This window comes from Bufo bufo, chromosome 1, assembly GCF_905171765.1.
Source record: "Bufo bufo chromosome 1, aBufBuf1.1, whole genome shotgun sequence".
In the NCBI taxonomy this organism is placed as follows: domain Eukaryota; kingdom Metazoa; phylum Chordata; class Amphibia; order Anura; family Bufonidae; genus Bufo; species Bufo bufo.
This window is the reverse complement of record NC_053389.1, coordinates 619,399,744-619,415,690: the sequence shown is the minus strand read 5'-3', so window position 1 is coordinate 619,415,690 and position 15,947 is coordinate 619,399,744. Positions and strand designations below refer to the sequence as shown.

Genomic DNA, 15,947 nt, shown 5'->3' with positions numbered 1-15,947 from the left:
TAATATTGCTAAGTAACCATGGCAACCAGGCTTGCAGGAGCGTCATGGTTACCGATCGGAGCCCCAGAGCGATTAAACTGGGACTCCGATCGGAATCTCCGCTGCCACCAATGATGGGGGGGGGGGGGGGAGGGAGAGGGGAGGCCGCACACTGGCCACCAATGATATTAATACAATAGAGGGGGGGCCGCACTGGCCACCAATGAAATTACAATAGAGGGGGGGGGGGCGCGACGGAGGCCGCACACTGGCCACCAATGAAGGGTTAATTGTGCTGATCACAGCCCCCTGTAAAATATCGGGTGCTGCCAGGCAGCAGGGGGCAGTCATGTACACAGTTCGTAGTATATTCTAACTAGAAGCGTCCCCATCACTATGGGAACGCCTCTGTGTTAGAATATACTGTCGGATCTGAGTTTCACGATGTAACTCAAATCCGATGGTATATTCTAACATAGAGGCGTTCCCATGGTGATGGGGACGCTTCAAGTTAAAATATACCATCGGATTGGAGAAAACTCTGATCCTATGGTATATTAACTCCTGACTTTACATTGAAAGTCAAAGGGGGACGGATCCGTTTGAAATTGCACCATATTGTGTCAATGTCAAACGGATCTGTCCCCATTGACTTGCATTGTAATTCAGGATGGATCCGTTTGGCTCCGCACGGCCAGGCGGACACCAAAACGACTTTTTTTTCATGTCCGTGGATCCTCCAAAAATCAAGGAAGACCCACGGACGAAAAAACGGTCACTGACCAACGGAACCCCGTTTTGCGGACCGTGAAAAAATACCGTCGTGTGCATGAGGCCTTATTCAGTGTGAGGGGCCTGGCCATTTTGTGGACCGCACATTGCCGCCGCACTCATAGAAAATGCCTTTTCTTGTTTGCAATTGCGGACAAGAATAGGACATGTTCTGTTTTTTTACGGATCCACAAATGCGGACAGCACATTCCGCCTCATTGAAAATGAATGGGTCTGCACCTGTTCCGCAAAATTGCGGAACGGATGCGGACCCATTTTGCGGACGTGTGAATGGACCCTAATACTGTTATTTCTGCTGATAGAAGCCCTTTTAAGAGCAGTTTTACCATACAGCAATTAACAATCAAACTGCGCGGATCTGCAATCTGTTTAAAAACTGAAATGATCCGCCTATCCTAGAAGTCAATTTTTGTTTTTATTTTTTTATGAAGACATCCGCATTACCTCTTGTAAGATATTTGCTAATTTACATAAATGCTTTCTGCCTTGCAGCTTTATGAGCTTGACAGTGATCCAAAACGGAAAGAATTTCTCGATGATCTCTTTGTGTTCATGCAAAAGAAAGGTGAGCATAGTTTCCCCTTCATTTTCTAAAAGGCACTACTGTCACATACCGTAGTTTTGTTTTGTTTTTTCCCCTTATGTTTGCCAAATGCCCTGGCGCTTATGGCGAATGTATCCATAGGACCTCCATGTACATAGCTGATAACAAAAGAGCGTTCCTTTGGTGTGCGCTTGGCCGGCATACATTGAAATAGCTTTTTTATTTTTCTGTATAGGAATGTGTTGCTTGCTGATGATTTTGGTAGATGAAAATCATACATAAACTTGGTATCCCAGAAAGCGGGCAACCTGAACAATAAAAATTACGTATTTTATGCCGCCTCCTAAATCAAATGTTAAATTATATGTCCTCCAATATAATCAGCCTACAAAGTACAATTGTGTCCCAAAAGAAGTCTTCTATATGTGTGAGTTCCTTGTTCTAAATGGTGAAAATGGCCAGCCTTTAAAGGGGTTGTCATCAATATCAGATTGGTGGGGGTCCCGCGCCGATTAGCTGTATGAGGAGACGCAGTGCACACGTGCCATCTCCTGTCTGCTGCTGCAGTGGTCTATGGTCTTAGCTTTTGAACAGGAAGAGAGAAGGAAGGCTGCACGTGCACACTGCGCGCTCCGTTTCCTCATACAGCTGATTGGCTAGGGCAGGCATCCTCAAACTGCTGCCCTCCAGCTGTTGTAAAACTACAACTCCCACAATGCCCTGCTGTAGGCTGATACCTGTAGGCTGTTCGGGCATGCTGGGAGTTGTGGTTTCGCAACAGCTGGAGGGCCGCAGTTTGAGGATGCCTGGGCTAGGGTGCCAGGTGTCGGACCCCCACTGATGTGATATTGATTACCTATCCTGAGGATAGGTCAGCAATAGTAAAAACCTAGAGAACCCCTTTAATGAGGACCCGTCACCACAAAATGCAATGCAGTCAGAAAGCACCATGCTGTAGGGCAGGAGAAGCCGAGCAGATTGACATACAGTTTTGTGGGTCATCATGACTGTATGGTAGGGTATCTTCTCAGCATAGTTTGTGCCATAAAGTTCAGTGTTAGTCACTCACATTCACTGGAACTGTATGATGGGCACGATGCACTACACAGGCATGAAGGCGAGATAATTTCATGTCGGGGGCAGCATTGTATCCCTTCCATCTGGTAACACTCTCAGTATTTGCACAATTTTGTGGGAATCTGAAGATGCGGGCTTTACAATGTCATTTAATATTTAGTTGGTTCCTTTATTGGCAAATGTTGAAAATATATGCGGTTTCTTTCAAAATGTGTGTTAAGATTTGATTCCGTCTGAATCGGCGCAGGTTCTTATGCTTTTCTTAGATGTTTATTGACCTCTAAATTAGTTCAGTTGCCCATTCTGCCACTGCTGCTCCCCCCTCCTTAACAGATCGTGAAATCTGATAAGCCTTGAAGGACCTGTCACTATCATTTATTGAGGAAGCCGGTCATGCTTGGGGGAGGGGAGATGCCATATGAAGCATGCAGGATTTGGTGAGTTAAGGATAGGGGGTGGAATCTGTCATTTCCATGTGATTAATGAACCCATTAGCTCCTGTTGGGTGTGACATGCATCTAAGTGTCGATTTCCTTCCCAGAAACGGAGATGAGACTGGAAGAGATTTTCCCCTAGCTCTTTTTATTCTAGAGAGTATATTTTACTTGTCGCTGGCCCATTTTCTGGTCTCTTTTCTATAACGTGACACACGGCGCGGATGTGTCTTGCTGTTCCACCACTGTGATCATGCCAACATGGATTCTGTTTTTACTGGATTCATTACAAATATACGGTAACTGGTTTGATTTGTCGTGTTTGGGGATAGAAGGATCAGGCTGTTGGATGTCAACGTGCCCGATCCTTGTAAACTGTCTCCACATTAGAGACCCTCTTCACATTGAGAACAGCGGCACACATTGTCAAGAGGAACGTGGATGTATATGGGGGGGCTCAGGAAAGATGGCCGTCGGCCAAGCAAACATCTGGCCAATGGCTATCTAATGTGTATGGCCAGCCTTAGAGGGCGATGGTCTGCATTCTCTCTGTAGAGTAATATAACCATATACTGGTACTTCTGTTTGGGTGACATTGTAAAGTAATTTCTAAAGCGTGGCATATGGTCAGATAAATGGGGGAGCCATCAAATGTAGATTCTTTCGTATTGCTTAAAACTGCAAAATGCAGTTGGGCCAAGATCGCACATGCTGGAAGTTGCATCAAAGTTGATTGAACTTGCATGTCTGAATTCACACCTATGAACTAAAGAACGGCCTGCTTTTCTTAGAATTTAACCCTGCGGCGTTCTCTTCAAGGGGGGAAAAAACAGTAGCTTGTAATTCCTAGTGATCAAGGGATAACGTAACGCAGCCAACATGTGCAATTATAAAGTCTTCTTGCTGTTACAATGATGAGAGCCGCAATCCGTCTTTTTTTTCTTTTTCTCCTCCATAATTAAAAGTAATGACTTTGCTCCTTTCTACATCTTGTCTTTATGGCCAGTGTGGAGTAGTGAAGCCGCAGTCTAGATATGCCTAGTGACGCCAACCCACAGCTGTGATTGTCACACACACTCCCCTCCCCCACAAGCCTCAGGTCTGGAGATAATGAGGGACCCAACACACACATAAGGGAGTCCATGAATCCCTCCCCCGAACCTGCCATCTTTACTACAGGAATTACTTGCTATCACCTCAATGATTGATGACTGTCACAGGACACTCCCCATGATTCGTGTCACAGGGGTCAGGTAGGATCAGTACCCAGGGGACTTCTGGGGACCTAGAGAATGTGATAGTTCCAGATAGTAATAAAATAAAGCCGGTGTGATCTTTGTGACAGATGTCAGTATGCATATTTAAAGACATAGATGCTCAGAACAGACACGCATTTTAGCATCTGCTTTTCATGCACAAGGTCTGGACATTGGCTGCCGTCTTCTGTTCACTAGTTCTATTAAGTCGGGTATCAGGTTTCTGACTAGGCAGGACACATTACGAGAATTCCTATCCTGTAAAATGTCGTTTTTTTTATTTTTTATAATTGTATAATTTATATAAATATAATGTATAATTCTGCACTCTTAATAAAAAGAGATTTGGTTAAATATAATGTATAATTCTGTGCAGAAAGATGAGCATCGCCTGTGTAGTGCGAGCCATCTTATAATTATTGGGTCTGATATTAAAATTAGTTTCTACGGCTATTATTAGGATATATGTACGTTAAGTATTATAAGTTTAATGTAAACCGTGTTTGTGATATTTGGTAGCAGATAAGTATTTAGTTGGCAGACATCAAATGCATGTTTAACCTGTGCTTTTTCTTTTTCCCTGTTGGACCAGGCACCCCAATCAGTCGTATACCCATAATGGCCAAGCAGCTGTTGGACCTGTATATGCTGTACAAGCTTGTAACTGAAAAGGGAGGTCTTGTCGAGGTCATCAATAAGAAAATCTGGAGAGAGATCACCAAGGGACTGAACTTGCCCACCTCCATTACCAGTGCTGCCTTCACCTTGCGTACACAGTGAGTGGAATAATATCACCTCCTCTGTCTGCACACCAAAAATGCAGACTTACTTGGTTATATGGGGTTGTCCAGAATTGACGTGTTTTTCTTTTTAAATATCAGATCAGTGGGGATCTGTCTCCTGACACTGTTGCCGATCAGCTATTTGAAGAAGCAGCAGAGCTCGTACTAGCGCTGCATGCTCTTCAATGTCAACTGCACACTCACTAGAATGTTGGCGGCGTGCAGAGTAATTACTGCTTTTCCGTCCCTTTCACTCACACAAGCATTGCTGTCCCTCCAAACAGCTGATCAGTGTGGGTGCCGGAGGTTGGATCCCTGCTGATCTCATATTAATGACCTATCCTGATGATAGGACATCAATATCCGAAAACAGGACAATACCTTTAAAGGACATCTGTCAGCAGATTTGTACGTATGAAACTGGCTGACCTGTTACATGTGCACTTGGCAGCCGATGGCATCTGTGTTGTTCCCATGTTCATATGTGTCCGCTTTTCTAAGAAAAATGAAGTTGTAATATATGCAAATGAGACTCTAGGAGGAACAGGGGTGTTGCTGTTACACGTAGAGGCTCTGCTTTCTCTGCAACTGCCGCACCCTCTGCACTCTGACAACGCCAGGTATGATGATGATTTTATTGCCTGATCCTGTCAATTAAATTGCAGGGGACGTGGCAGTTCCAGTGAGAGCAGAGCCTCTAGGTGTAATGGTAACGCCCCCGTTGCTCCTAGAGGCTCATTTGTATATATCAAAAAACATAATTTTCCTCAGCAATACAGACACATATAAACATGGAACCAACACAGATGTCTTCAGCTGCCAAGTGCACATGCAACAGGTCAGCCAGTTTAGGGATCGACCGATTATCAGTTTTACCGATATTAATTATTTTGACCGTTATCGGTATCGTCATCTATTTTGCCGATATTCCGATAACGTATTGGGAACACAGATCGCGCTGCTGTCAGCGCTCTCCGTGTTCCCTCAGCAGCACAGAGGAGAAGGAAGCAGTGTCTCCCTCCCCCCTGTGATGCCGCTGCCGCCAGTGAGAGGAATTAGGACAAAAGGAGGGGAGAGGCTGTGGCCGCTGCGCCACCAATGAAGAGAAATCTCTCATTAATTCATATACAGGAGGCGGGAGCTGGCTGCAGAATCACACAGCCGGCTCCCGACCTCCTATGAGCAATAGCTGCGATCTGCGGTAGTTAACCCCTCAGGTGCCGCGGATTGCAGCTACCGCTCATAGAGGTCGGGAGCCGGCTATGTGATTCTGCAGCCAGCTCCCGCCTCCTGTATATGAATTAATGAGAGATTTCTCTTCATTGGTGGCGCAGTGCGCCCCCCAAGCCCCCCAGTATTAATCATTGGTGGCGCAGTGCGCCCCCCCAGCCCCCAAGTATTAATCATTGGTGGCGCAGTGCGCCCCCCCACCCCCATCCCAGTATTATAAACATTGGTGGCGCAGTGCGCCCCCCCTCTCCCCTGCTCCTCCGATCGGAGCCCCAGCAGTGTAATCCTGGGGCTCCGATCAGTTACCATGGCAGCCAGGACGCTATTGAAGCCCTGGCTGCCATGGTAAGCTCCATGCTGCTGTGTGCACAAAGCACAGAGCAGCAGGGACAGTGTGAGCTCCTATTCACTCTGATAGAGCTCTATCAGGGTGAATAGGACAAGGGTTCTAGTCCCTAAGGGGGCTAAAAGTCAGTAAAAAAAAAAAAATAATAAGTATAAATGAAAGAAAGATTTAAAAATAAAAAAAAAATTAAAAATACACGTTAACAATAAACATATTATTTTTCTGCAGATTTGTGTAGGAAATTTTTATTTTTTTTAAAAAAAAAGAAAATTACCAGACTATCGGTATAAATTATCGGCTATCGGCCTGAAAGTTCACAAATTATCGGTATCAGTTTCGGCCCTAAAAAATCTATATCGGTTGATCTCTAAGCCAGTGTCATAGGGACAAATCTGCCGACAGTTGCCCTTTAAAGCAATCAGATCCTAAAATGACCGGTCATAGAGGAAGAGAAAGCATTTCATGTTATTGTTAACAGCTCCACGCAGCTGTCTATCTGATCAGACATATGTGAACAACGAGGTGTGGAGGAGGATCATCCCACACATGGTGTATTCATTCTGGCTCTTTGTATTGTCAGATACATGAAGTATCTTTACCTCTATGAGTGTGAGAAGAAATCGCTCAGCTCTCCAGCAGAGCTGCAAGCTGCAATAGATGGAAACCGAAGAGAAGGCAGACGTCCCAGCTATGGCACTACCTCTTTTAACTACTCCCCAACTCCAGCAGGGCCCACCGCTCTCTTTGGAGCTCAGAAACTTCCTCTGTCCTTGCTTGGCGTGCACCCATCATCTCGCATGTCACCAGTTACTCCACTGAAGAAAGGTCAGTGCTGCAGAGATATATCCAGCTAATCTTACAAACATTAAACATCAGTGTCCTGTATAATCACTTGTTGTCTTACCATAAGAACGTATTACCTATCCAGCTTTCAGTACACTACAGGATTGCTGTTTATCCTTTTCTTTAGCTCCCCCTGCTGGTGATCGGGACAACAGCACTCCCAGATTCTTATTGCCTTATATATAGTATAGGCAAAGGAAGAGTTGGAACATGGGGAACCATTATCATGCTTTGTTTTTTATCAAGTTCCCTATTTCTTTTTAAACTTCCAATAACACATTAGGTTGTGTATGAATTTTAGTGTATTTACGTTGAAACCAGCGTTAAAATACCCTTTTTACTTGTGGTTATGATATGAAGTTGTGTCATATCATTAATATATTACCTGAGACTGTGTGTTCATCCAGGCGGGACATATACCTATTGGAATTGAACAGCAGCAAAATACACACCCTCTGCAGTCTCAAGGGTATGTTCACATGTGGCGTAAATGCTGCAGTTTTGCATATGGCAAATCTACAACATTTTAAATACCACCAATTTGGATGAGATTTTACTTTTTTTCTTTTTTTTTTTATCCACATGCGGTGAAAAAATCTAACTTATTTTAAATCCACAATGTGTCAATGTATACTGTGGGTTTCCACCTCAGATCTTACCCTTTGCAATACATAAGGTGAAATCCAATGCAATACTGCATCAGTCGCACCTCAAATTCTGACCCTTAAGACTACATGGACACGACCGTTGTTTTGGTCCGCATCCGAGCCGCCGTTTTTGCTGCTTGGATGTGGAACCAATCACTTCAGTGGGGCCGCTAAAGTTGCTCTGTTCCGTGGTCCGCAAAAAATATATAACCTGTCCTATTCTTGTCCGTTTTGTGGACAAGAATAGGCCGTTATCTGAATGGCTGTCCGTGGCCTTCCGCAAATTGCAGAACCCACACGGACGCCATCTGTGTTTTGCGGAACTGCAATTTGCGGCCCGCACAACGGTCATGTGCATGTAGCCCAAGGCCGTACCCTAAAGGGTGAAATATGCAATGAACTGAAATGCCGCAGACTTAAAATCCACACTGCAGATCAAGCGGGGTGTGCATTCTGCTGCAGAAATTTTCTGTAACATGTGAATATGGTTTTTCTTTTTAAATCTCCTCCACTTTGTTACTGTAAAATGTTGCAAATTTTCTGCAAGGAAGTCTGCTGCTGAAAATCCATATCCATTCTATTTGAATTTACCATAAAAGTGAAGTTGTGTTTTTGCTTAGTTTTATGATATACTTTACTGTTCTATATGTAGCCCCTATGGTTCACTCCAGTGTAATCACTAAGGAAAACCGCAACATCGAGGTCTAGTGTAAAACTTAGAGGACCTTACACTTCTCCTGACATATCTGTGCCAGTCAATACAGTACTTGCATACCTGATAACAAAACCACCCTGGACACCTTTTCTTAGAACTCTCCATTGTGTCAGTCCTCTGTTGTTACTACTAGAAATTTAGGAATAAATTGACAACTGGGCATTCCCATTTCCCCTTCTCAAAGGAGGGTGTCACTGCACAGACTACCACCATCAATTGGCCGTTGATTGGCCATTGTCAGACTTTGCAGGGACCCCCCTTCCCCCGAACTAGTAACACAGAGTTGTCAATTTATTTAGACGTTTCTAGGAGAAATAACAAAATAATTGTTTACCAGAAGATAACTGTTATTTCATGGGTAAGACAAATAAGTATAGAATAATCTTTCCCATAGAAAATAAACAATGAAACAAAATTTTCTATAAATGTGAAAGTTAAGGATCGTTCATTGATGCAGTATTGCCACCATTTTTTGCAAAACATGGCAAAAAAAAGAAATATTTGACCACAGTGAGTCAGTAGACACAATGGCTTGAGCGACCTGCAGTTTTTCTGTAAGAATAGTGACGGAGAAGTAATACATTTCTTCAGTGTAGGCAAGTAGGGGTGTAGCTCTGCTTATAGTGAATTATAAGCTTGGATGTTATGGGCACTTGAGATTCTTTACAATTTCACTGTGAATCTGTCAGCAGAATTCTGCATGCAGGAGCGGGCAAGTGCCGTCACCAGATGTGTCCGCCTGCTCTTTATACTGGTAGTCTGACTGTGGCTTTCCCCCATGATTTTTCCCCTGTAAGAAGGAAGTCTGGAAGTCATTGAAATATAATTGCATGGTAATATTTTTCTGTTGTAGGGGATTGCCCTGTAAGCTTGTTGCCAAACCGCCTATCTATGGCCCCTGGGTCTTTGAGTGTGCAGCAGACTCCTACAGGAATGCGGATCTCCTCACTGGAACAAGTAAAGGAGAGGCTGGAGTCCGGTGAGCCTCCAGAGAAGCGAGCATCTCGGACCTTGATAGAAGAGCAGCAGAGGCTCATGCAGCAAGCTCTTCAGCACAATTTACTGAGCATGGCCAGGCAGATACCAATGAAACTAAAGATCAATGGGAAGGGTGAGTGAAAAATACCTTCCCCCTGTTCATGCCAAGTTTTGCCCCACTTTGCACTTCTTTGCCCAATCAATAGTCTTAAGAAATGTTAAATCAGTGTTTAATCATTTTTCTAGCAGCGCAGGACACTTCACTCAACCTGGGCACTGGCAGCATCAACATGTCCATTGAAATAAATGGCACAATGTACACAGGTGAGTGGCAGCCCTATATGGAGCGTATTTGTAAGATTTCTTGGATGGTAGCCATATACACTCACCTAAAGAATTATTAGGAGCACCTGTTCTATTTCTCTTTAATGCAATTATCTAGTCAACCAATCACATGGCAGTTGCTTCAATGCATTTAGGGGGCTGGTCCTGGTCAAGACCATCTCCTGAACTCCAAACTGAATGTCAGAATGGGAAAGAAAGGTGATTTAAGCAATTTTGAGCGTGGCATGGTTGTTGGTGCCAGACGGGCCGGTCTGAGTATTTCACAATCTGCTCAGTTACTGGGATTTTCACGCACAACCATTTCTAGGGTTTACAAAGAATGGTGTGAAAAGGGAAAAACATCCAGTATGCGGCAGTCCTGTGGGCAAAAATGCCTTGTGGATGCTAGAGGTCAGAGGAGAATGGGCCGACTGATTCAAGTTGATAGAAGAGCAACGTTGACTGAAATAACCACTCGTTACAACCGAGGTATGCAGCAAAGCATTTGTGAAGCCACAACACGCACAACCTTGAGGCGGATGGGCTACAACAGCAGAAGACCCCACCGGGTACCACTCATCTCCACTACAAATAGGAAAAAGAGGCTACAATTTGCACGAGCTCACCAAAATTGGACTGTTGAAGACTGGAAAAATGCTGCCTGGTCTGATGAGTCTCGATTTCTGTTGAGACATTCAAATGGTAGAGTCCGAATTTGGCGTAAACAGAATGAGAACATGTATCCATCCTCTGATGGCTACTTCCAGCAGGATAATGCACCATGTCACAAAGCTCGAATCATTTCAAATTGGTTTCTTGAACATGACAATGAGTTCACTGTACTAAAATGGCCCCCACAGTCACCAGATCTCAACCCAATAGAGCATCTTTGGGATGTGGTGGAACCGGAGCTTCGTGCCCTGGATGTGCATCCCTCAAATCTCCATCAACTACAAGATGCTATCCTATCAATATGGGCCAACATTTCTAAAGAATGCTATCAGCACCTTGTGGACTCAATGCCACGTAGAATTAAGGCAGTTCTGAAGGCAAAATGGGGTCCAACACGTATTAGTATGGTGTTCCTAATAATTCTTTAGGTGAGTGTACACAGTTGAAATATATTTATACTTATTGTACTCAGCCAGCAGGTTAAATATTGTGTTAGTGAAGAGGCTTATGCGTCCTCCTCTTCCCAGGAACCACTCAGTCCATGGCTTAAGATTTCACCCAAGCCAGACACTTTATCTTCCAGACCTGGATAGCCAGCTATTCAGTGATGTTAACAGAGGTCTTATCGCCACTGTTTAACAGAACAAAAAAAAGACAGAGGGACATTGATCAAGACTGATGTTCCCATACTCCAGTCTTGACCCTGTCCGCTGGTGTGAGATGTGTCTAATAGGTTAGGTGCATCTCTGGCAATCTGTGCGCTAGAAACTGACATGTACGCCAGCTAGCGGCTGGAGTAGACTTCAGCTATAACTTACGCCAGCTTCTGGCGTAATAGTAAACCTGTCGGGCCACACAAAGCCCCTCTTCTCCCGCTAAACACTGCCCCTTTTATTGCCACTTTAGAATAGTGGTGAGAAGCTCAAGAAGTTGCAAATTATGGCGCAAAATCACAGTAGTGGTGTAAAGACTTTAGTAAATGCCCCTGCGGTACAGTGCAGTAACGTTTGGGGCAGCCAGATCTTGTTTACTCATGCTATGGGGCATCCAAGAAATGTGTGTCCCCGGTTTCTGATGTCTTCTTCACTACAAGAAGGAAAAAAAATGGCGCTATTCCCATCGCATTTTTTCATAGCTAGTAAATGGCGTGTGAGAGTGGCCGGAATTGCAAACAACATCTCATCCAGTTGCACACCCGTTTCTGTAACTCCCAGAATAAATAAGGGAAGAGTATGCAAACCACAGCAAGGTGCTGAAGATTTACAGAAACTGCATAGCTAGCGGTGTTACTTTGTTAATGGGAACTATGTAAATACCGTATGTCTGCCTGCAGTTTGCTCATCGATTACAGCTGATTGTTGTACATTTAGACTGGGTTTACAAGTGACTAACTGGGGATTAGCCGTCGGGGATTTTCGTGAATGAGTTTTGGAAATTCGCAGTCACCCATGGCAGAAAAAATCTGCAGCAGGAACTGACCTGTGGTGCAGATTTTAAATCTGCAGCATGTGAATTTTTATATTACGGATTTAATTGCGCATTTCACCCTTTCAAATGCAAAGAATAAAACGGTGTCTAATCTGCAGCTTTTGTGCAACAATATCCACAGCATTTCTGCTGCAGCTTAGAAGCACAAATGCAGCAGGAAATCCGTAGCTGATCAGTCACTTGTGAACCCAGCCTTACAGAGTACCCGCAACTTCTCCTGTCATGTCTGTTTTAGTAACTGCTTGCATTCCCCTTGTAATAGTATTTCTGGACCATCTATTCTTCTGACTGTTGTGCCATTTCTTTATAATTCCTTCTGGAGCATCTGATGGTGGGGTTTCCAGTTGGGGCTGTGTCCCTGCACAGTCTGACACTATCCAGTCAGTGCTGCCAGTGTCTGACTGTTAAGGGACCTACCCAAAACTTGTAACACCCAGATAGACCTTTATCGAAGACTGCTGGCAATTCATTCATAACTTGAAGGAATAATACAGGAATGACAGAACATAAATTCGTCAGAACAGATCCTCCAGAATTGCTATTACATGGGAAATGTAAGTACTTACTAAAACTAACATGTCAGGAGAGGTTAAAAAGTGGGAAAAAAAACACCCAACCCCAGCTCTGCTATTCCTGCAATGCGCTTGAATGACACGTCAGTGCTGTTCAAGTACATGTGACTACTGAGACATGTGATTGGCTGCAGTGAGTACAGGACCAAGCCACATCTGGTCTTGTGGGGATTGGCAATGGCTGGGATAGAAAAGCTGCACTGGAATGGCTGGATCGGTCACCAGTATTAGATTGACTGCAATTGCAGCGAGCAGTGTAATTACAACGATGGTGTCCCCATTCACTTTTATGGGACGGCTCTGTCTGTTCAAGTGAATAAGAAGGAGCCATCCTATAGATGTGAATGGGGATGCCATAGTTGTAATTACACTGCTCTTTGCTGCGGCAAACGGGTAAACAATGAAAAGAAGGCAGCGCATGTACGAGCGCTGCTTTCTCTTTAAATGACTGATCAGTGAGGTTGCCAGCTGTAGGACCCCTGCCGATCTGATATTAAAGACCTATCCTGAGCATAGTTCATCAGTAGCAGACAAGCCATTGCAATGGTCTGATAGTCAGGCCAACTTCATTGTTTAAAAGTTTTGTCTGATGTTGACCTGCTCTCCTTCTCACACATTGGGCATGGGGTCTGGGCAACCTCAAGACCTTTTTAAGTGGAGTAAATAAACCATTGGATGAGTATGCCCAAGAAGAGATTGCTTACTTTTAAAGGGACACTGAGAGGCCAAAACAGCATATATAGTTAGATATATGACATTACAGGTCTTATACAGTCTTTTAAAAGCATATAAGTATCCCCCCTGTCCACCTTATAAAGAGCGAAATATAAAGTTTTATAACCTGCTTCTTCGGTCAGCAATCTGCCCTAGGGGCGGCGTTTCATGTGAAAATGCGCCCAGCCAGCCTTCCCAACTGCCGTTCTTAAGCCCCGCCCAGCTCATCATTATTCACTTCGCTGGGCGGCGGCTAGAACTCTCCCCAGTCCCGATCCTGCGCAATTCAATCCTCCGGGCATCGTTCATGCCCAATCTTCTGCGCCTGCGCCCCGCCGTGCCGTTAGATCGCGCCTGCGTACACACACCAGCCTGCGTCTTCGAGGCAGCTGCATCGAAGACGCAGGCTGGTGTGTGTACGCAGGCGCGATCTAACGGCGGGGCGCAGAAGATTGGGCATGAACGATGCCCGGAGGATTGAATTGCGCAGGATCGGGACTGGGGAGAGTTCTAGCCGCCGCCCAGCGAAGTGAATAATGATGAGCTGGGCGGGGCTTAAGAACGGCAGTTGGGAAGGCTGGCTGGGCGCATTTTCACATGAAACGCCGCCCCTTGGGCAGATTGCTGACCGAAGAAGCAGGTTATAAAACTTTATATTTCGCTCTTTATAAGGTGGACAGGGGGGATACTTATATGCTTTTAAAAGACTGTATAAGACCTGTAATGTCATATATCTAACTATATATGCTGTTTTGGCTCTCTCAGTGTCCCTTTAAGTTACGTACTAGTTTAATGTTCTCACTCTCGGGAATCCTACTGTATCAGCTTTATTTATGAATATCAATTTATTTAACATTCTGTTTTGCCTTCATAGTGTTTATTCCTTTCATAAAAAATAAATAAAAAAAATCAGTTACCCCATACATCTTGTAAATACATATTTTCTCTTGTAGGCATTCTATATGCACAGAAGCCTGTTCCTTTAATTGCTGGTTACACTGGGCAAAGTGGAGGAAGTGGCAGCAGCAATACCTCTCAAGCGTCTCGGAGCCCCAATTCTTCCAGGGGAACCCCAGGAGCTGAGCCCTCCACCAGCTGGTCCCTCTGAATAGGAGGGCATAGGCATGATGATACTACTTACCTCCTCTGCGAGAAAGCGTTACACAACCGTACCTACCTCAGCTTGCAGGAAGACTTCAACTCCGCTTACCTCACCTTGATGAAAGGTTTCACAACCAAATTTTACCTCATTCTCTGAAGGCATTACACAAATTCATCTATGGGCAGGAAGAATACTAGGCAAAGACTTGGTGATTAACCTGCCGCTGAGCGTCAGCTCTTGCCTACTGTATGGCATTTTGGGAGCATACGTATGCAGTAGACCTGCATTCTCTGTCCCCTCCCCATGTTTTTTTTAAAATGAGAGGTAAACTAATACCTGCTGTTTCATCAGTGGCCGCAAACCATTTCTTGTGCATTCACCATGTAATGTACATGGGGACGCTGGGGGCGACTGTTATACTCCTGTCCCCTGTATAATTTAAGCATCGGGTTCTCTGTCCCTCAGTGGTTGGTGCACAATCTAAGTGCTTAAGACAGTAAGACATTTTGTAGGACAGTTGGCTAAGATGTGTTGGATTTTAGCATAGTTCACTCGTGTTCAAGGAGCACGTTTTAAGCTATCCTCTGTCTTTAAGAGTGCTCATGTTTTAATACCTGGTATCCTCTGATGTGATGTGGTTTTGGTTTGACGCTCTATATCTTCAGTTGCATCATGTTCCTTATGTTACTAGGAAAGAAAATCACATATACAGTCAGGGTCTGTGCAGGAGCTGAAATTTTATGACTGATTAATATTCATATTTTTATACCTCTCTCCTGTGTGCGAAACTAGATTAGAAATGGCACAAAATCCTGGAAACGTTGTAAATCGGCCCAAATACATGCTTTCATTTTTATATATTAAGACCCCCTAAGAGAATGACATTAGAAATATTGATCACATTTTACATGCAAAAATTGGGCTAAGGCCAACATGGCAGACAAACGAATCCTATATGGGCAAGGTCATGTTTTGATGTTGACCTGCTCTCCCGGTCACACATTGGGCATGGGGTCTGGGCAACCTCAAGACCTTTTTAAGTGAAGTAAATAAACCATTGGATGAGTATGCCCAAGAAGAGGTTGCTTACTTTTAAGTTACATAGTTTTAATGTTCTCACTCTCAGGAATCCTACTGTATCAGCTTTATTTATGAATATCAATTTATTTAACATGTAGAATACAGTCCACATTTATTCTGGATTATGATTTGATATCAAAATGGTCAATGCAGGAGTTCACACAGTGTAGATAAAGTGATATGTAGAAGATGTAAAAAAAAAAAAAAAAAAAAAACTTAAAAAAAAAGAAAAACAAACCTTTAGCTTTTTTATGTGAAAGATATATTTGCTAGATTTCCAAAATATGGGTCCTCCGCGTATGATCAGCTTAGTATGGCAGTTTAGTTTGAAGTTAGTATTCTGTTGGGTAAGCCGAATCTATACACTGCATG

The 15,947-nt window shown here is 44.0% G+C and overlaps 1 protein-coding gene across 2 annotated transcripts in view; it reads left to right on the top strand.

Annotated features, from left to right (window-relative positions):
- ARID3B (AT-rich interaction domain 3B) overlaps positions 1 to 15,008 on the top strand; it is a 51,096-nt gene extending 36,088 nt beyond the window's left edge. Inside the window, exons 4-9 of one of the 2 annotated variants that reach the window (XM_040413760.1) lie at positions 1,264 to 1,336; positions 4,675 to 4,858; positions 7,021 to 7,265; positions 9,499 to 9,756; positions 9,873 to 9,947; positions 14,347 to 15,008. In XM_040413760.1, the coding sequence (XP_040269694.1) occupies positions 1,264 to 1,336; positions 4,675 to 4,858; positions 7,021 to 7,265; positions 9,499 to 9,756; positions 9,873 to 9,947; positions 14,347 to 14,501 (990 nt within the window). In that variant the 3' untranslated portion in view covers positions 14,502 to 15,008. Of the gene's footprint in view, positions 1 to 1,263; positions 1,337 to 4,674; positions 4,859 to 7,020; positions 7,266 to 9,498; positions 9,757 to 9,869; positions 9,948 to 14,346 lie in introns of both variants that reach the window. The other variant, XM_040413759.1, reaches the window with a different exon arrangement.
- The last annotated feature ends 939 nt before the right edge of the window (positions 15,009 to 15,947 follow it).